The sequence below is a fragment of the Pimephales promelas genome, chromosome 18 (genome assembly GCF_988280905.1).
Source record: "Pimephales promelas chromosome 18, fPimPro1.hap1.1, whole genome shotgun sequence".
In the NCBI taxonomy this organism is placed as follows: domain Eukaryota; kingdom Metazoa; phylum Chordata; class Actinopteri; order Cypriniformes; family Leuciscidae; genus Pimephales; species Pimephales promelas.
This window is the reverse complement of record NC_142786.1, coordinates 31,783,222-31,804,041: the sequence shown is the minus strand read 5'-3', so window position 1 is coordinate 31,804,041 and position 20,820 is coordinate 31,783,222. Positions and strand designations below refer to the sequence as shown.

General features: G+C 39.3%; 1 protein-coding gene across 4 annotated transcripts in view; it reads left to right on the top strand.

Annotated features, from left to right (window-relative positions):
• rnf19a (ring finger protein 19A, RBR E3 ubiquitin protein ligase) overlaps window positions 1–20,582 on the top strand; it is a 33,187-nt gene extending 12,605 nt beyond the window's left edge. The window contains exons 2-12 of one of the 4 annotated variants that reach the window (XM_039680769.2): window positions 986–1,835; window positions 8,426–8,634; window positions 9,353–9,497; window positions 9,642–9,804; window positions 12,246–12,360; window positions 13,159–13,320; window positions 15,046–15,259; window positions 15,761–15,904; window positions 17,199–17,799; window positions 19,582–19,696; window positions 20,019–20,582. In XM_039680769.2, the coding sequence (XP_039536703.2) occupies window positions 986–1,835; window positions 8,426–8,634; window positions 9,353–9,497; window positions 9,642–9,804; window positions 12,246–12,360; window positions 13,159–13,320; window positions 15,046–15,259; window positions 15,761–15,904; window positions 17,199–17,799; window positions 19,582–19,662 (2,684 nt within the window). In that variant the 3' untranslated portion in view covers window positions 19,663–19,696; window positions 20,019–20,582. Of the gene's footprint in view, window positions 1–985; window positions 1,836–8,425; window positions 8,635–9,352; window positions 9,498–9,641; window positions 9,805–12,245; window positions 12,361–13,158; window positions 13,321–15,045; window positions 15,260–15,760; window positions 15,905–17,198 lie in introns of all 4 variants that reach the window. The other 3 variants (XR_016147211.1, XM_039680768.2, XM_039680767.2) reach the window with 3 other exon arrangements.
• Window positions 20,583–20,820: the final 238 nt, after the last annotated feature.

Here is a 20,820-nt window from a genome sequence, read left to right as displayed (position 1 = left end):
CCAACAAATATTTGTATCGGTATCGGCCTTCAAAATACTTTATTGGTCGGGCTCTAGTCTTAAATGCATATCTTTTCATTTCTGGGTAAAGAATGTCACTCCAACTGCTCAATGTACAGCCAAAGTGACGTTCTATAAAAATGGTTAAGCAGAATTAAAGGAACAAGTGACCACAAACAAAAATCGTTGTCATTGTTTCACGTGCGTGTCGTTCCAAACTTTAGTTCTTCTGTGGAACATGGAACAACATTTTTAAGAATGTTTGTAACTAAACAGATTTGGTGCACATTGACTTTCTCAAGACCTTTTGTTTCACTGAATGTCTTAGTGAGTAAATGATGAAAATGTATTTAATTTTCAAATTATTGTTTTCATGGCACTTCCTTCACTCCCACGTAAACTTTCCCCATACAACTTATTTTGTAAATTACAATTTTTATAATAGCTTTATAGAAGTGCTGTCAAACGATTAAAATATTTAATCGCATTAATGTCATAGTTGACTCGTGATTAATCTGTTCTAAATGTCTCTTGATTCAATTTAATGCTCTTATCAACATGGCCGGCTCGTAGACCCAAACAAGTGTGTGTAGCGTGCCTGTTTTGTTTTTGGTCTAGCTAGATTCGCTTGCGCTTTGGTCGACGGAGCAACAAAACGTCCTCGCGCGGCGCAATGGGCGCAAGCAATTGAAATGAATGGGTTTCATAGCGCAGCGCCGCGTCCTGTTGCAAAAGCATGTGAAAAAAAAAACGACAAGGTTTGCTAGGCCAAAAAGACGCGTTAATCACGCGATAAAAAAAATTACGCCTTTAAAATGGGTTTGCGTTAACGCCGTTAATAACTCTTTTAACTGACAGCCCTAGTTTATAGTCATTAATGCTTTGACATCTGAAAATGATGTAGAATCGTCAGCACAAAAAAAAGTGTTAAATGAGGTCTTCCACAGTTTGTCTCACTCAGTTTCTGTCTCTGTTTCTCTCACAGATCAGGTCGAGATCCAGCCTGGTGACTCCAAACTGACACGTGTGTCTCAACTTCAGCTGCCTGGATCAAGGGAGCAACTTGCAGAGAGTTCACCACCATGTCTTAACACTTCGCGCTCCCCTCTGAAAACCCTGTCCCCCTTTCCCTCTCTCTCCCCTCCCTCCCCCTCCCCCTCCTCCTCCTCTTTCCCTGCCCTCCCTGTAGAAGCTTCCCAGTCCTTTGGAAACCACAGTGCCTCCTCTGGAGAAATGAGCCTGCATCAGCAGCAACAAGGGTCCGAGAGGGACCTCCCCTCTGCCACCTCCTCTGTCAGTTTGCCCTCTGTACGGAAGACGCCTAAGAAACGCCGCATCTCGCTGCGCTCACTGTTCCGTCGTCGCTGCGGGGAGCCCAAATCTCGTAAATCACGGGCTCTAGCCGCTGGAGTGGATGGCATCGCTAGTGTGGAGAGCGTGCACTCAGAAATGTGCCAGCAGCCGGACCACGTCTCGGCACTTTCCGCACCCGGTGTGGCCTCCACCTCATCTTCATCTTCCTCATCCTCGGGCTCCACCTCTGAGCTGCTGGAGTGCCCGTTGTGCCTGCTCCGTCACACCAGAGACCGTTTCCCTGACATCATGACATGTCACCACCGCTCATGTGCCGACTGCCTTCGACAGTATCTTCGCATAGAGATATCTGAGAGCAGGGTCAACATTAGCTGCCCAGAGTGCTCCGAGCGCTTCAACCCCCATGACATCCGCATGATACTCAATGACCGTGTGCTCATGGAGAAGTACGAGGAGTTCATGCTGCGCCGCTGGCTGGTGGCAGACCCTGACTGCCGCTGGTGCCCTGCTCCGGACTGCGGGTAAGTGCACGTTTAGACAAAAAAGGCAAATCTTTTTCAACATTATAAACGTCCATCATAAACATCCAGTGTGACCTTGTTTAAGTAACTTACCCAAAACTTTTGAATGTATGTGCAGACTTTCTGCAAACAAAAATGTGTAGGATGGACCTGTGACGGATCATAACTGTCCAAGCTCAGACGTACATGAAATCAGCAGTGCTCTTTTAGATACTATTATACTTCTCATTAATACTTTCCATTTTTGATTTTATATTTTCCATTTCATTTAAAAAAAAATTCTTTAGTTTTTGTTTTTGTTTTGTTACATCAAGTTAAACCAAATGAAAATGTGATGTTTCCTTGGAAACTGGCTGAAATTAAGTTATTTTTGTTTTTAATGTTACATTTCATTTCAGTTAATGCTTTATTTAGTTTCAATATCATATTAGTTTATTAATATGACCCTGGTCAAGAATTGAGTTTTGGATTAGAAATGCATTTAAACATTTTAACACTGTTATTATTGGTGTCTATTTCAATTGTAATAAATTATTTATCAATACATTACTAGGGGAGTGTAACTATACATTGTTATATTGAGATATCGCGAATATGGTATTATTCTCGATACGAGTTAGTTTTATCCAAGGCTCAGCTCACTGTAAGGTATAATGCATCCAAAAGTTTAGATGTACCACACCGTATGTTTCAAACCAATAAGATTTTAAAGCGCAAACATAATTTAAATCACCATATTACATTTAGTTTTTTATTAGTATGATTATTGTATAAGTATTAGATGGATTATTTTTATATGTATAGACCATTTCACAAGATGTAAACAACACTGGTCCAGAAGCACTTCCTGTTTCAGTTTTTTAACACTACATAAAAGCTGGGATAAAATACAACCAACAGAACATTTAAAACTGAATCAAAAAGTTAAACAAACATCTTTAAGATGTTTTCTTTACATGTGAAATAAAGAAAACAGTTACAAACTGAAACAGGAAGTGCTTCTGGACCAGTGTTGTTTACATCTTTTGAAATGGTCTATAGTGCATTAATAGCAGGAGAGTCGGGACATAGCAAGCACTGTTTAAATGAATATAAATAATGTTGACACAATGTTGGCTATAATTATGCAGTATAATTATATTTGTATATTATTATATAACAATATTTGTGGATCCTGATTATACTAATAAAGAAAAAATTAAAAAAAACTCTTTATTTTGGCTTTAAATATCGTGAGTTTCGTGAGTTCACTTTTGTGATCACCCCTATCCATTATATTTTCGATGTATTATGAGAATTTGATGTTCCCCAATCAAAGAGAGGGGAGCTGCACTTGCATGACCGAAATAGCTGCCTGTGAGGCGTTTCAAAGATGGCTGCCGAGTGAAAGGATTTGCCTGAAAAGGAACGTTGACAATGCTGCTAACATCCTGTTGCTATAGCAGCATGATGGGAGTTGGGGTTTTCATGACATTTCTTTTTCCTGGTTAGGTCTAAATCAATGCTTTGGTTTTCATTGCATGGCTGTGATGTTGCGACAGCTGCCGTTGTGTTGCCACAGCTGCCATGACTGCATGTTGTGTGTATTTGCTTATTTGTGGTCTGTTTGTTTTGATATGCGAGTGTAGAGGTCATTTTGTGTGTGTAAGCATTTATAAACAGCCTCTTACCTAAATTGACTTTAGAAGTGTCAATATGTATGTTTACATGCATAGATAGTTATAATCAAGCTAAGCTACACCAATTCAGCTACATTCTTAATCTTTCTGTCAAAGTATACATGAATGTGAACTACCATTCAAATGTTTGGGCTCAGTAAGAATTTTTGTTTTGTTTTTGAAGCGTCTTATGCTCATCAAGACTTGCATTTATTTAATCAAAAATCAAAAATACAGAACCAGTAATATTTGTATTATTATTATTATTATTCATAAGTACAATTTAAAATAGTGTTTCCTATTTGAATATATTTTAAAATATAATTTATTTTTTCAGTTTGAATTTAAGCAGCCATTATTCTTCAGTGTCACATGATCCTTCATGAATATGCTGATTTGCTTCTCTAAAAACATTTCTTATTATTGTTGAAAACAATTGTGCTGCTTAATATTTTTGTAGAAACCCGTGATCATTTTTTTTTAGGATTCTTTGAATAGAACATTCAAAATAAGTGTTAAACCCAATGTTTTGAACATTAGTGTAAATGTTCTTAGTTAAAAAGGCCCCAGAGACTTTATTACGATGAGCGCTGTGATATTGTGCTGGGATTCAGCTTTTCTCTTTTTGATCGGCTTGTAGTCTGAGGCAGAGCTGTCTGGGTCATCATCTTGAAGTTAACACAAGCCAAAGGCACAGTATTGTGTTGTGATCAGCGCTTTTGAAGGCCTGACACTGGTGACACTGTCACTTTGAATGGAGACTTTATCAGGCCAGTGGAGAGCCTGGCAGCGTATCTTGTCATGCTAAGCACTCAGCTGTGCCCTGTGTTTGAATAACACAACATTTGAGCAGCCTTTTTTCTCTTGTCCTTTTTGATAATCGGTTATACACTCACCGGCCACTTTATTAGGTACCCCATGCTAGTAACGGGTTGGACCCCCTTTTGCCTTCAGAACTGCCTCAATTCTTCGTGGCATAGATTCAACAAGGTGCTGGAAGCATTCCTCAGGGAGTTTGGTCCATATTGACATGATGGCATCACACAGTTGCCGCAGATTTGTCGGCTGCACATCCATGATGCGAATCTCCCGTTCCACCACATCCCAAAGATGCTCTATTGGATTGAGATCTGGTGACTGTGGAGGCCATTTGAGTACAGCGAACTCATTGTCATGTTCAAGAAACCAGTCTGAGATGATTCCAGCTTTATGACATGGCGCATTATCCTGCTGAAAGTAGCCATCAGAAGTTGGGTACATTGTGGTCATAAAGGGATGGACATGGTCAGCAACAATACTCAGGTAGGCTGTGGCGTTGCAACGATGCTCAATTGGTACCAAGGGGCCCAAAGAGTGCCAAGAAAATATTCCCCACACCATGACACCACCACCACCAGCCTGAACCGTTGATACAAGGCAGGATGGATCCATGCTTTCATGTTGTAGACGCCAAATTCTGACCCTACCATCCGAATGTCGCAGCAGAAATCGAGACTCATCAGACCAGGCAACGTTTTTCCAATCTTCTATTGTCCAATTTCGATGAGCTTGTGCAAATTGTAGCCTCAGTTTCCTGTTCTTAGCTGAAAGGAGTGGCCGGGTTGTGGTCTTCTGCTGCTGTAGCCCATCTGCCTCAAAGTTCGACGTACTGTGCGTTCAGAGATGCTCTTCTGCCCACCTTGGTTGTAACGGGTGGTTATTTGAGTCACTGTTGCCCTTCTATCAGCTCGAACCAGTCTGGCCATTCTCCTCTGACCTCTGGCATCAACAAGGCATTTCCGCCCACAGAACTGCCGCTCACTGGATGTTTTTTCTTTTTCGGACCATTCTCTGTAAACCCTAGAGATGGTTGTGCGTGAAAATCCCAGTAGATTAGCAGTTTCTGAAATACTCAGACCAGCCCTTCCGGCACCAACAATCATGCCACGTTCAAAGTCACTCAAATCACCTTTCTTCCCCATACTGATGCTCGGTTTGAACTGCAGGAGATTGTCTTGACCATGTCTACATGCCTAAATGCACTGAGTTGCCGCCATGTGATTGGCTGCTTAGAAATTAAGTGTTAACGAGCAGTTGGACAGGTGTACCTAATAAAGTGGCCGGTGAGTGTACTTATTTTCTCAGTAGGTACTATTATACCTGTCATTATAGAGCTGAGGTCTTCGCCCATGCTCCTGGCTATCCACTGTCCTGCAACGTTTATTTCCAGCCCTAATTGAACACACCTAAAGCTGTTAATCAAGTTCTTCAGGATCGCTTAAATACAGAAGCAGGTTGGAAAAACTTAGCAGGACAGTGGGTCGCCAGGAGCTGGGTTGAAGACCTAGAGGCAACCTATCAAGAGGATGTCTGTTGTTCCTAGCAAAAAGCTCTTTCCAGTTAGATTCATTAGGTATATTGTATTCTAGTTTTTTTTTTTAAACACGCCATAGCACCAACAATAATGTAGGAAAAGAACTAGTCAATGTGTCATGGCAGGTTGCAGTTATATATATATACTGTGGTATGCTTTGAGGGGTGATCAGAGAGAGATTTTTCCAACGATGCACTTCCGGACTTTGTGCGTTATTGATCTGTTCTGCGTATTTCTGCTGCAGAAAAGGGTGTTCCTGGCCAAAACATTGTTCTCTATATCTAGATGTATAAAACTGTGCATGCAAGAGCGTGAGAGAACAAGTGAATCAACTGTACGCTGCCGATAAGCTAGAATCACTCCTGCTAGTGTGAACAGCAAAACAGAAGTCGCAAACACTGAGATGCACACTGTTAGATTTTAGACTCCTTCTAGTCTTGTAAACAACACATAACAGCATTACATCACTGTTTGTTCCTCAAATCTGTGGAAATATGCGGCCAGTTCGTAACAGGCTCCATTTTGCCTGGCCGAGAACACAAAGTATTCTGGTGGAAAAGAGCTAGAGAGAACTCAGGTGACCCAGGTTATAAAACCCTGCATTAGATAACAGTGTTAAAGCAAGCCACCTTCATATTGAGTTGACACCTTCAATATTGGAATGTTGAGTGCTTTAAGCAAACTTGTTTTCAGACACTTTCTTGTTGTCAGGCATTTAGTAGAGAGCATGTTCATAGATATTGTGAATAGCAGACGGAGTGAGTTGCATTGATTCTGCATTGTTGCACTACAGGGATGGCTAAGGTTAGGTAAGGTTAATGTTTTAGAAAATATGTACACTTTTTAGGGCTGTCAGTTTAACACGTTATTAACTGCGTCAACGCAAACCTATTTTAACGGCGTTAATTTTTTTATCGCGCGATTAACGGTCTTTTTGTCCTAGCAAACTTGTAGTTTTTCCGTTTTTTTGTAGTTTTTTTGTAGCTTGCGCTTTGGTTAAAGAAGCAACAAAACGTTCTTTTGCGGCACAAGCCATTGAAATGAATGGGTTTCAAAGCGCAGCGCAAGGACATTTTGTGCCGCACACACTCGTTTCGGCTTGCGAGCCGGCCAAATAGTAACGTTACTTTTGAGTGGATGACGAGTGCGAGACGCCGAAATGGATGCCCTAACATTCTGAATGGAAAGTTTACTTTTAAAAACTTGCCAAATTGTCCCATTGACAAGACCAAGTGATCTGTGTTTTGTCGTTGTGAACTGAGCGATCATCATCGCAGCACGTCCAGTCTGAAACACCACTTGATGATGGCCAAGCAAACACACACACAGATGATGCGAATTCTCCGCCCCCTCACCAATATTAGGACCTCGTCAGTATTTCTTTCACCCTTTTATTGATTATTTGTATATGTTAGTGTGAAATTGAACACTATTCCAATGTTATTTTCAATAATATTTTTTGCACTTTTCCATATTGATAAGAGCATTAAAATGAGAAAAAAAGAATGTAACAAAAATAAATCAAGAGACATTTGGAATAGAAAAAAATGTGCGATTAATCGCGAGTTAACTATGAAATTAATGCGATTAATCGCGATTAAATATTTTAATCGTTTGACAGCACTAACACTTTTTTTTAACATGTCTTCTGTTTAGAGGAAAGGCTGTGTGCCATGTTTTGCTGTGACCTTTGATCTTGTGCTGTCACTATACTTGTTTTGAGATTACTATTTATTTTATTTTATTTTTTTAGGGTTGATTGTACATCAGGCAAGGGGGTGCCTTATGTCTCCAACATTGTGTTAACTCGTACACTCAGACTCCTCTAGAAATTTGGCAAACTCTAATGACAAAGGCCACATTGTTTTTGGAAGCAGATGTCTCGGGCTGAAAACCGACAGTTCACCAAATGACATCTGGATTGCACCAAGGAGTTGTAGCTTCTTTTGTATCAAATTAAATTGTGTAATTATGTCAGTCCACACAGGCAAACATAAGACTCTTTCATGAGGTTTGAGATCATGTCTTCTTTGTTGCTGGAATAACCGACTGATCCTGTAGCGCACATTCACGCTTCTCAGCTTCTAGTGCTTTATCACATTACAAGGACTGTTGTAGCCTCTTATGCAACTTTTGTCTAGCACACAGATCAGTTAGCATAGTGATCCTGTCACTGTTTTCTCTCAATCACTCCGTCTGCCCCCTTGTGACTTTCCAACAACCATTATCCCTACAGACAAGCATCATTTAATAGGTTCTCATTAATAGAGATCGGGTCACGATGGCCATTGCCAGCGGTAATTAATGATGCCATCAGTTTGAATTAGCAGGGCTGTTAATCTAGATGGGTCAAAAAGACTCCACATGCTTTTCCAGATTGCTGCAGTTATGTAACATGGCATATTTGTTTTGGAGAATGGACAAACATGAATGATTGGTTTGCTAATTATTAGTTTACTGTTATTATTTATTATTAGTTTAGCATCTAGATGAGTGCCCTCAGATATGTATGAGAGAATGCATCTTTTCTGTTATGTTCGTGTATAGCTGTGAAAGTATTTGTCTGTTTGATTTGACAGGTATGCAGTCATCGCCTTCGGTTGTGCCAGCTGTCCAAAGATCACGTGTGGTCGTGAGGGCTGCGGAACGGAGTTCTGTTACCACTGTAAACAGCTGTGGCACCCAAATCAGACCTGTGACGCCGCCCGACAGCAGAGAGCTCAGAGTCTCCGTCTGAGACCCTTCAGATCATCGTCACTCAGCTACAGCCAGGAGAGCGGCGCTGCTGGTAAGCCCACTAAACTCACACTAGCACAGTGCAGACCAATGGGCACTTGACATCAAAGTGTGGTCCGTTTTATTGGTGGTATATCTTTAATGTCAGAAGTAGAGCCAGACCGATATTATCGGCCGATATTAAGCATTTTCCAAACTATCGGTATCGGCAGTTATAATGGCCGATAAATGAATATTTCAAAAATAAAATAAAAACGGACGAAACACGCTTCAACCATGTCATGAGTGTTGGAGTTGTATAGTTTGTCCACCAGAGGGCACTCTACACCGTTCCTGTTGACAACACTCGTTGAGTTGGTCACGATACATACATTGCTTGAATAACAATTAAAAGAACATCCTCATCAGTTCTCTTAACTCAAATAAGCATGACAAAATTTGTGACTAATCATCTCCAGTTTAATAAATAAATAAATAAAATCGGCCGATATATCGGATTTTAAAACCCAAAAATATTTGTATCGGCCTTCAAAATCCTCAAATTCAAAATCGGTCGGGCTCTAGTCAGAAGTTTCATTCATGAAACTGCTCTAAAATCAATCAGTTTAAACCAATCAAGTGCTGTCTAGAATGAAAATGGCATCTCTCCCTTAGAAAATGATATACTGTGATTTGTACCAAATGAGTATCTCAAACTTGGTGTGAAAACGTCTGAAATCTCATATTTCAGCGCGGAGTGGTTTTAACTGTTGTGTCTTGTGTCCCTAAAGCTGATGACATAAAGCCATGTCCCCGCTGTGCGGCCTACATCATTAAGATGAACGATGGGAGCTGTAATCACATGACCTGTGCTGTGTGTGGCTGTGAGTTCTGCTGGCTGTGTATGAAGGAGATCTCTGACCTGCACTACTTAAGGTCAGTGTACTGAAGACCACTGCAACATTCACAATATAATGCTGTAAATCTGTGAGAACTGATGAAGCTCAAAGAGTGGTAGAAACTTTTTCTTTTTGTGCTAAGGTTACATTTCTAGGTTTAATTTCTCTGTTTCTATCACAGTCCTTCAGGATGCACGTTTTGGGGTAAGAAGCCCTGGAGCAGGAAGAAGAAAATCCTGTGGCAGTTGGGGACACTTGTGGGTGCTCCGGTTGGCATTGCACTTATTGCTGGCATTGCTATACCTGCAATGATCATTGGGATTCCTGTGTATGTGGGTAGAAAGGTGGGTGGCCACTCCAAATAATCTCTGAATGTTGAGAATGAAAAGTAAAGTTTAATTCTGCTGTACCCAATTGTGATTGGTTTTTGCAAGGTATTATATTTACATAAATGCATACTATTATTATTTTATATATATAATAGTATATATTTTTGCTTTTTCTATTTAGATAACGCAAAAAAAAAATTATATTATAAAAATTATAAATTATAAAAAAATTTTTTTTTTGCTTTATCTAAATAGTTTGCCATAGTAATAAGGGGCTTACACACCGGGGTTGTTCTAGGAACTTCGTTATAGGAACTAGCCACAAGGATGGTTCCCAAGACTGAAGTCTCCAATGAAGTCTATAGGGTCGCTGTGTCCAATTCTTTTACTGTTTATGATGGTTCCCTGAGAACTAATTCCCTGCCAGCCATTTTCCTGATTGCATTCACACCGTCAGGAAGAGCTAAGAAGCGGCAGACATAGGCGTCTTTAAGCGTGCCATTTATTAACGTCAACAACCGGTGGATAGAGGATGGCATGATTGGGGCTGTCTGTGTTCTGGTTTCGTGATAACTGATATGTAATGTAAATGCGCAATCTACACGACTGAACGAACAAAAAGTGGGCCTAAGAGACGAAATCTCCTATGAAAACTTGCTGTGTTGCATATCATCGAGGCTGAGAAAAGTAAATGGCGTCATCGCTGTTTTCCATATTCATGGAGTAAATATTTACACAACTTTTTGTGTCACTGGTAGTTCCTATTGTGCTTTGTTAGACCCTACTCTGAACTAGGAGCTAATTTAGTTCCCCCAACAGTAGTTCCTAAAAATAAAATCGTTCCTGGTTCCTACAGTGTGACTAAGCCAAAAAGTGGGTACTTCTGCCAATAGTTCCAAGAACTATGAAAAGGTTCCTCTGGTGTGAAAGTCCCTAATGTGACTGTCAGCCTGGTGCCAAAAGTTTCTTTTACAACCACTGAGAGTAGCTGTTATTGTGGAATAGGAGGACTGAGAATTGAACAGTCTGTCTCTGTTTACTCGATCATGATAATCCTGCAGGATACTGAACTCGTAATGAAAATGAACTTTATAAATTCAAGCCAAAAATTTTACTCTTTATTTAGTGTTTGAAATACAAACGTAAGTGCGGCATTACATACTTGTAACTTGGATTAGAAAACAATTAGAAATGCTTGATGTTGAAAACTGACATTGCAGTATTTTTTTATGCAAAGTATATTGGGATATCAAAAGACTGAATTGAATAGTTCAATTAGGAAAGAATAAATAATTCTAGAAAAAAGGGGTTAATTTGTAGGGATGGGGGCATATGTATAATACATATGATAAAAAAAAAATATGTATATTATTAAAAAAAGTTTTTGAGTGCAGTCCATCCTGTTAAGGCTGGATAATTTGGGGGACCTCTTTCAGTAACCATAGTCAAGTGTTGACTAGGAAATGCACAATTCTACTGTTTCTGACAAATTCAAAAGAATATACAAAAATTGTTTTTAAAGATTAATAATTTGTATAAATAATAATTAATAAAGCTGTTATATTGTAAAATAAAAAAGGGTTTAATAAAAATATAGTATAGCTGTAAAAATAGTCATTTTAATTTCTTTAAAAGTTAAACCATACACTTTTATATTATAAATTTAAAAGCCATATTGTATTTTGTAATATTTTTTTGCCTGTGTGTAAAAAGCCTGCATATATTTTCAACAAACCTTTCATGAATTCTAAGCTGTCCTGATAATCATGGACTATCTTATGTAATTAATCTTTACATTTCCTGCATTATCAACCTTAACTTGTAATGTCCGCTAATTGGCACATAGTATGGGTTAAATTAAGGAAAAATGTACTTCAGAGGATTTGGTTCACAAAATGAGCGGTCATGAAAATGCAGGCAGTTTCTCCAAATTCCTTTGTCATGACGACAAGATAATAAAGGGCCTTCGTTTTATCTGACTAGAAAAACAGTGTTGCTTATTATAAACCCAGTTAGAATTGTGCCAACATGTTGAAACCAGTTTGGCAAGCGCTAGTCTTACATCTGTATTAATAGATTTGAGATTTATGTCCAGCAAATAAGTATAATTTGTGTCCTACATTTAGGATTTGGTTTCGTGTTTGAGTTAATATGCAGCCCCTGTCTCTGAACTAGATGAATCCACTGCAACCTGGTTACTTTTTACAATGATTAATAGCACTTCAGAAATGTGCTGTTCAATCTGAATTTCATTATGAAGGGATTTCCATAACAGTCTGTTTATCTGACCTGAATTCTGTGCATTGTGAAATATGATGACCTACATTTCTTCTCACACACTTATCCACCTTGTTTGATCTTCAAGAGATTTGTTAGATCATTAAGTTGTAATTTAATCGAGAATAATGAATGTGGATGAGCAGTGTTCACTCACTCTTTGAATCCATCTACTTCAGATTCATAATCGTTATGAGGGAAAGGACATCTCTAAGCACAAGAGGAACCTCGTCATAGCCGGCGGGGTGACATTGTCAGTGATCGTGTCTCCAGTGGTTGCCGCTGTCACTGTTGGTAAGCAGACTCAATTTATTTTCTTTTTTCTCCCCAATGAGTCATTTTGATTTGATTTACAGCAGTTTGATTTGCACTATTTTTAAAGAACGATTATCAAAACACTTTTTCTCGAAAAACGATTATCGAGTTTAATAAATGTTTGATATAAAGCGGAATCAAATGGCGCTACTTGTTTGAACTGCACCACACGGACAATTTATCCGTACGAGTTACTAGTTCAGATGCGTTTACTCACTGATCGGTCTCAACGCTGAGCAATACTGTGGGCAACGATACAGTCAGAACGCTTTTCAATCTACAAATGGCCATCATTTAACATTGGATTTGCTGTAGTAGCACTAACTGCTAGAGCCCGACCGATAAAGGATTTTGAAGACCGATACCGATACAAATATTTTTGGGTTTTAAAATCCGATATTCCGATATATTTTTTTTTTATTAAATATTGTTGGATTTAAATATTGTTATAAACACGTGTAAAAGAAAAGCTAACTTTGCTGCACAAGATACGTTTGATACTTTTTCTCTATGTCTAAATGTTCACTCCTCACAAGTATAACTTACATTTTACAATGCAGGGACTGTATGTTGGATCGTATCGTTGTTATTGTTATGTAGCCCTTCCTTATTCTCACAGAATTAGAACAATAATTACGACTTTATAGTTCTTATCTTTGGCCCTTAACACTTTACTTCTTATAAATCCAGATTTAATTGATAATCTATCTGGTTTAAAGGTGGCTGTACTGCTTGTATAGTAGTGTTGAGTAACCATTATATTTTGTGTCTGCATAGGGATCGGAGTGCCCATCATGTTGGCATACGTCTACGGTGTGGTGCCCATCTCTCTGTGCCGCAGCGGTGGTTGTGGCGTGTCTGCGGGGAATGGAAAAGGTGTGCGCATCGAGTTTGATGATGAGAACGATATGAACGTGGGCACCGGAGCTGCTGTGACTGGTGAGGCAAACACACTGCTGTTCACTACACCTTTGTAACGGAGTGCACCGAAGGCTAACCGTGTTGAAAAGCTTTCAGAATCTCGCCTTCTCTGTTATTCTCTCATTTACAGTGTCTGTCTTGGTCGTCTCTCCCTCGGGATTTGTCTCTCATTTTACACTTTCTCTACTCGTTGCTCAGGCTTAATACAAATATGTGAAATGTGTTGTTGTTTAAAGTGCTCCTCCTGGGGTTTGCAAAAATGTGCACAGTTTATCGGGTAAAGTGGGTCCCACTAGAATTGAAGGTGAGCCAGATCTAGAGACCTTGAGGTTTATCCTTTTTCAAACACAACTACTGATAATCAAGGATCAAGTTGTTGTTGTTTTGCTCAAACACCAAATAATTCTCATGAAGCTCAAGTAACGCTGGGAACAAACAGCCTTTGTCTTGATGAGCGGTGTAAGCTACAATCAGGTTTCTCAAATTTTCATGACATTTTTTGCATTCTGTTTTAATTAATTGTTTAAGTAAGTTTTAATAATCAGTCTAATTTATAATATATATATATTTTTATTTTTAATACATTTATTCTGTGTTGTCCGATTATATTTTCGATATATACAATTTTATTATCAAACTTAATCAAATGAATGCATAAAACTTCAACAATTGAATTAATTTTGTAAAACTGAACTGTTCACATTTCATTTGATTACTAGTTTAAATTTAAAACTGATATTCTATAAAAACAATATCATGTGTTAATAAAGCGTAGTATTAAGGAAATGAAAAGAAATAAAATTATTCATTCATTCATTCATTCATTACTTTGAGAAGTACATTTTACTGGATAATAGTAATATATTTCTGTCATAGTGTTAAATTTGCTGTATTTGGCCGAGCAGTAGTTTGGGTGGCTCGCCAATGGATTCGATTTATCCCAATACACAAGTAAGCTTGACCAGAGTTCTTGTGGGGAGAATAATTTATTGAAGGTTTGTAGTGTAGCAGTCCTTCAGCAGCGATGTCAGCATGTCACCCTTCAACAATCTTAATCCAAAGTTCTGTCTGTGAGACACGATACATACATGAAGACATAGCATATGGGCTACAAACAATAGAAAGAATAGCCCGGGGTGCGTCGTCTTTAATAAGCGTCTGCCGCAGCGGGTGCAAAACAGCCACCTGACGGGTCAACCAGGTACTCGCGTTGGAGTAATTGCGTGTCATGTTATCATAACAGTCCTATTCATTTTAAACATCATGGTTGTCGCCAATACCGGTATATTGCCACACTCTAAATTAACACGATGTCGATATTTCATGCTTTGAATATCAACACAGGTATATTGCAACACCCCTAGTTGTAATGAGTTGTAAATCAGACCTTTGAGTTTCTGTTTTATCACATTAAATGGTAAAATATTGATGAAGTGACTTTCAGAGCAGCTTTGAAAATGAAGCTTGTGTCCTCCTCGCTCATATGGTGAGACTGCAGACGCTGAAAAAACATGAGCGTTACGTGTGCTCAAGTTTGTATGTAGTAAGAGCCATGCAGAACATGCATTCTGTTTGTGCTTGAGTTTTCACAGACATGTCCATTTGATTCAAGTATACAGCCACACATTTTTTTTTTTTATATATTTTTATGGCTAGATCCTACGATTATGTCTGCGTTTTCCACATCACTGAAATCATAGGGGCCTAAACAGCCTAAAAAGTTTGCCCCTTCTACCTCAACAGACACCACTTCAGTCGCAGAGACCAGGCATAACCCCAGCATCGGCGAGGGCAGTGTAGGGGGTCTGACGGGCAGCCTGAGTGCCAGCGGGAGCCATATGGAGCGCATTGGAGCAATGAGAGACAACCTGAGTGAGAACGCCAGCACTATGGCACTTGCTGGGGCCAGCATCACTGGCAGCTTGTCAGGAAGTGCCATGGTCAACTGCTTTAACAGGTCAGTGACACCTTGTTTTTAATGTCAAGTCATGTGCACAATTATTAGCCAAAAAAAAAAAAAAACCTTAAAGGGCCATGTCTCTTGAATTGAAGTCCCAGTCCAAAAAGACCATTTTATACATGTTCTCTGCAAGAATCTGAGTACAGACGTTCTCTGGGACATTTACTCAACTTTTTTTCTCATTTATTCACTAGTCTGCTTTCACAGCCTCATTGTGTTTTCGTTTTTTTGTTTTTATAAAGATGGAAGCAAGTGATTTGCCATAGTTCGTTTGTAGCCTACGTTTAGCGATTTACTACTGCTGATTTTATTTAGGCTTCAAAATTCATTGTTGTGAATATTATCATGATGAACAAAACAATTAATAATACATTTTAGCTGGTGATGGAGCCTATTATCTGCAATAATCCAAAAGTCAATGGTAAAGTCCAAAAAATGTATGCCAAACATTAAGGTTGCTGTGAACAAGCCTTTAATTTGTTTGTTTGTTTGTCTCAGGTTGGAGGTTCAAGCTGATGTTCAAAAGGAGCGTTGCAGTTTGAGTGGGGAGTCTGGTACCGTCAGTCTGGGGACAATCAGTGACAACGCTAGTACCAAAGCAATGGCTGGATCCATTCTCAATGCCTACTTGCCTCTGGACAGGTCTGTGTTTCTATAACTGATAGAATTTAAATACAAAGTTCTGTAATGAAACTCTAGATGGTGCAGGCTAATTGGTTCTTACATGTTTGCAATTATATACTTCTCCAGTTGTATCAGTAGCTTGTTAGCTGGCATGCTCAACCTTCAAATACTTGGTTAGCATTTGCCTCAGCAGTGCTTTCAGAAACCCTCCATCTTCCCCAGCTCCACCTATATAGATCAGCTACGGCTAATTCATGTATGCTATATTCTACTGTAAAAGTCTTGTACTAAAAGTCTACTGTAAAAGAATTGTAGTTTACAAGCACTTTGAGACTTCTCAACAAATCTGTTTGTGTAATAATTAGGGCTGGGTAATAAATATCGATTTCTCGATATTAATCGATTCTCATTTTTACTAACCGATATCGATTCTTAAATCTCAACAATCGATTAGTCATCCTGTTTCATTTGAATGAATGGGACATTGTATCGCGGCTGCGCGCATCCAAAAAAAACGCAATAATCTTTGTCCTTTGTTACTATTGATATGAAACAAAGTCTCAGTTTTCAAATTACGTCCATTTTCTTTAGAAATTCAAAAACATAAATAACGTTTTGTCGCTGTGGCGTGAGATCGCTCTGGAGAAACAGCAGCGCTGATCTCTCTTCCGGCTTAATAATACCAGTCACAGCGCCAAATAAACATGAATGAGCATCTGAAAGTGTGTTAAAGATAGAGTACAACTTATCCAAATCCGGATCATGTCACATTGATTCGCTCAATCAGCGTTTCAACCGTGGAAAGACGTGCTTGTAATCAATGTCATGTATCGTCATATTTACCTCAGAAAACCCACATAAACTCGTTAGTCAGCTAGAGAAAAATAACTCTAGAGAGAAGCATTTTGCTAAATATATATACCATATTACATATGCATTATAATCTTAATGTATATTTGAATAAATCTGGCATGTTTTTATGACAGCCACCATTTAAATGTTTATATTTCATATAATCTTCTTATTATAAAAATAAATAAGTGTAATTTAAGTGTTTGTATAGCTACAAAACAGTTCATTATTACCTTCATATTAGGCTAATGAAGTCTACAACTAGACTCCCATAGTTTACAGTATTAGTTAAACTGAGTTAGTTGTAACTGATATTGAAAATAAGCAATATTGAATCGAAATTGAAATCGAATCGAATTGTGAAATTTGTGTCAACACGCAGCCCTAGTAATAATGATGTACCATCAGGGCCTGTAGGAAGTGGAGCTGTAATTAACAGTCTTCTGTTGTTGTGGAGCAGAGACGGGAACAGTATGGAGGTGCAGGTGGACGTGGAATCCAAACGAGGGAAGCTCCGGCACCACAGCGGCAGCAGCAGTATGGACGACGGCAGCAGTGGAGGCCACGGGGCCAGCGTTTGCCCTTCTGGCTGTCCCCACGAGGGCAAGTGCGTGTCTTCTCGCTGGGCCAAGGAGCCATCCTCCACCTCGTCCTCTTCCTCCGGGAAGAAGAGTAAAGGAAAGCTGCGCAAAAAGAGCGGTGGCACCAAGATCAACGAGACGCGCGAAGACATGGATGCCCAGCTGCTGGAGCGCCGCAGCACCAATTCCAGCGAGTTGGACTCGCCCTCCCTGAGCGGCAGCCTGCCGTCCGTGGCCGACTCGCACTCCAGCCACTTCTCCGAGTTCAGCTGCTCCGACCTGGATGCCTGCAGACCCTCTTGCTACGAGTCTCACACCCGGCATCCCAACGCAGGCGGAACGGTCAGCCCTCTTCCTGAGGTCGAGAACGACCGGCTGGAAAACTTCCCCGCCTCTGGGACCCTCCCACAAGCTGCGGTCGCCCCTCTGACCCCAGACGGGGCAGCAGAGCGTCCACTGTGCTATATTGCGGAGGAGAACGTGAGTTTAATCTGTGCGGCTGACGCGGGCCGAAGCTCGCCTAAAGAACACAATAACAACTTTCCCCAGCCAGCTAGTCCTGTGCGCAACGCCTGCATTCAAACAGAGATATAACCAGATTGAGTTAACCTAAATGCTTTCACAGCTAACCTCAACACCCACTTTATTACCAAGGATTGCACACTGAATTCATGGAGGGCTTCATGGAGGTTTAAAGTCCCGATTGGGTGATGATTCGAATGTTGGAGATTTACACTAGTCGAGGGCAGGTTTCAGTGAGCTGGCCGTGACCAAAGGTTACCGTTTGATTGGCAGGTCATGTAAAGACCAAACCCAGGTTAGACTAAAGCTCAGATGAGATTCAGAAGGTCAGTGGATGAATGTAGGGCAATTGATGATGTAGCTGTCAATCACACATGCCTCTATTTCAGTGTTCAGGGTCACCGCGATGAATCCACCTCCCTAGTGAGGTACGAGTATATGGATGAATCTTACAAAAAGGGTCTAGCTCATTATTCATCCCAAAATTAAAAGAATCAAAACGGGGGAAAACAAATCAGTCCTTTCATACATGAAATGAAGCCTCTGTTTAGGATAAATTTGTATTAATCCAAACAAAAATGGCCAAATTGACAATTTCAAGGTACTTAAAAGCATAGTCCGGCTAAAAATGAAAATTGTCGTCATTTACTCACCCTCGTCTTATCAATCGGCATGACTTTTTTTAATGCAGAACATGAAAGATATTTTGAAGAAATAATTGTTGGTAACCAAAAAGTTTTGGTTCCCATTGACTCCCGCGTAAAATGAATCTTTGGTCTAATTAAACATCGGTACCTAGTCGACCGTTCTTTGAGATTTGTTTTCCTGATAATCGAGTTTTATCTCTAAAAACTGTTTAGTGGTATAAACTAGAGATTTCTTTTTACTTATTATATGCCCCCATTACTAGCATTATACGCTAAACAGTTTTTAGAGATAAAACTCTTTATCATGAAAACAAATCTCAGAGAACGGTGTGTTATTAGACCAAAGGTTCATTTTGCGCCCGAGTTCTCCTTTAATTGAACTGTTTGGGTCCTAACCCTTCTGTAAAATATCTTCTTTTGTATCCACTTCAGAAAGTCGTGCACCGACTTGAATTTGAGTAAATTAAGGGAATTGTTTTTTGATGGACTATCCCTTTAAGGACATCCACCTTCCTGTATTGTACTGCTTCTTAAAATGTAGCTTTTTTAAATTTATTTTTTTATAACCATCACACAGTATTTTTCTGTATTACTGTAAAGAATTATTTAAATATGCATAAAGGCAGTGTGATTTAAATGCATCGCAGTAATAAGAATGGGATTTTATTTTTTTTATAATGCTCAGAAGGAGAAATGCATTTAATTTTCATGAAAACAAAATGTTAATCTTATTTTTAAATTGGCTTCATTTTCTTTAAATATAATTCCTTACTTTGTGATTTTGGGATGGAATATGATCATGACTTGTTCTTGACAGATTCCACGTGTTTGACCCGTGTATTCAGGCACCTTCACCACACATATACACTCATGTATTCTCAGTTACCCAGCATATAGCTTTAGTTGAAGGAGTCTACATCTATTCAAAGGCACCAAGGAAGTCAGGAGGGAATCTAATGCTCTTTGAGATCATCATACAAGATGAGCCTATAAGGGACCAGGCAATAGTAGATTTCCCTTTTCACAGCAATGATTCTTGTACATGATTGTGTTTTTAATTTTCTTGGGATTTTTCTTCATTTTTCTCATCTAGTGTCACTGCTCATTTTCCATTTTTGGGAAAAGATGTTCAAGCCCTGTGCAGGGTGCTGCTTCTGAGTTGAAAAGCCAGTGAGAAGCTGAATGAAGCTGTGTCGCGCCCCCTGCTGGTAAGGATGGGGAACTTTGACCAAACCCATTTATGACGAGAAGCAAGTCTGGTGTGTTTAAAAAAAAAAAAAAATGTTCTTACAAAGCCAAGTCCACTAATAATTCTCAATAAAACAACTGTTATGGGTGCAAATGGTTTGTAACTATGATTCAGACGAATTTGCATCCTGTTTAAAAAAATAATTGCATTGTAAAGGCTATGATTTAGGTCTTCAACCAGTTTTTTTTCTTATCTTTTTTTGTATCTGTATTGACTCATGGTGCCTTTTGGATCATCAAAAAACTATGTTTGTTCCTCCGGTTTGTGTCTTATGAAATCAGATGTATTGGATGAGGCTGAATTGAATGTTAGCGAGGCGGCGTGGCATGGTTTCCTATCGTCCCTGTTAAACGGTCAGGGACTACACAACCGACCGCCTACCAAAGACAGCACTCAGGCTCACCGACGACGACTCGTCACCCCTGTGACCCCTGCACACTTCGACGCACTCACAGTTTACAGACGCCTCCTCGGACTCGAGGCTCTGACCCTTGTGTTTGCACTGTTCATCCTAGTACGGTCCGCGTGTACAGTCGTGCCGTGAGCGCACGGGTCTAGTTCAAGAGTTGATTTCTATTCGTCTATCACGCTGCCGTTCTGGTGCTGCTCCGTTAATCTTTCGGGACTGATCCAATGCCACAAGCTGCTTGTTTTTTTGTTCCTTCTATTTCTTTAGTGTTTTTTCTTCTTATGTTTTGAGCCTTCCTGCCCATATCTGTAATATTACTTCAGAGGCTAGGGCCGATTGATTTCTAACTTGTTCAGAACAGCTTGGTATTTGTATATTTGCTTTTTAATATGCGTGTAAATGCATATATAAATGAAAATAAAAACATGAATCCAGATATTTTCTGTTTGTTCAAAACTTCAGTATTGAGGTGCATAATGTATAATATGGGGTGTAAAATATTAACATAATTTGAGTGAAAGGTTCAAATTAAATCAATATTAATTTGGTTAATATTATAATCTTATGTTGATATCAACAACTTTTGTACACATTTTGTGTACATAATGTCTCAAATTTGATTAATGACCTATACATAATTTGAAATGCCTTATATGAAAAAGTCTTAAATATTT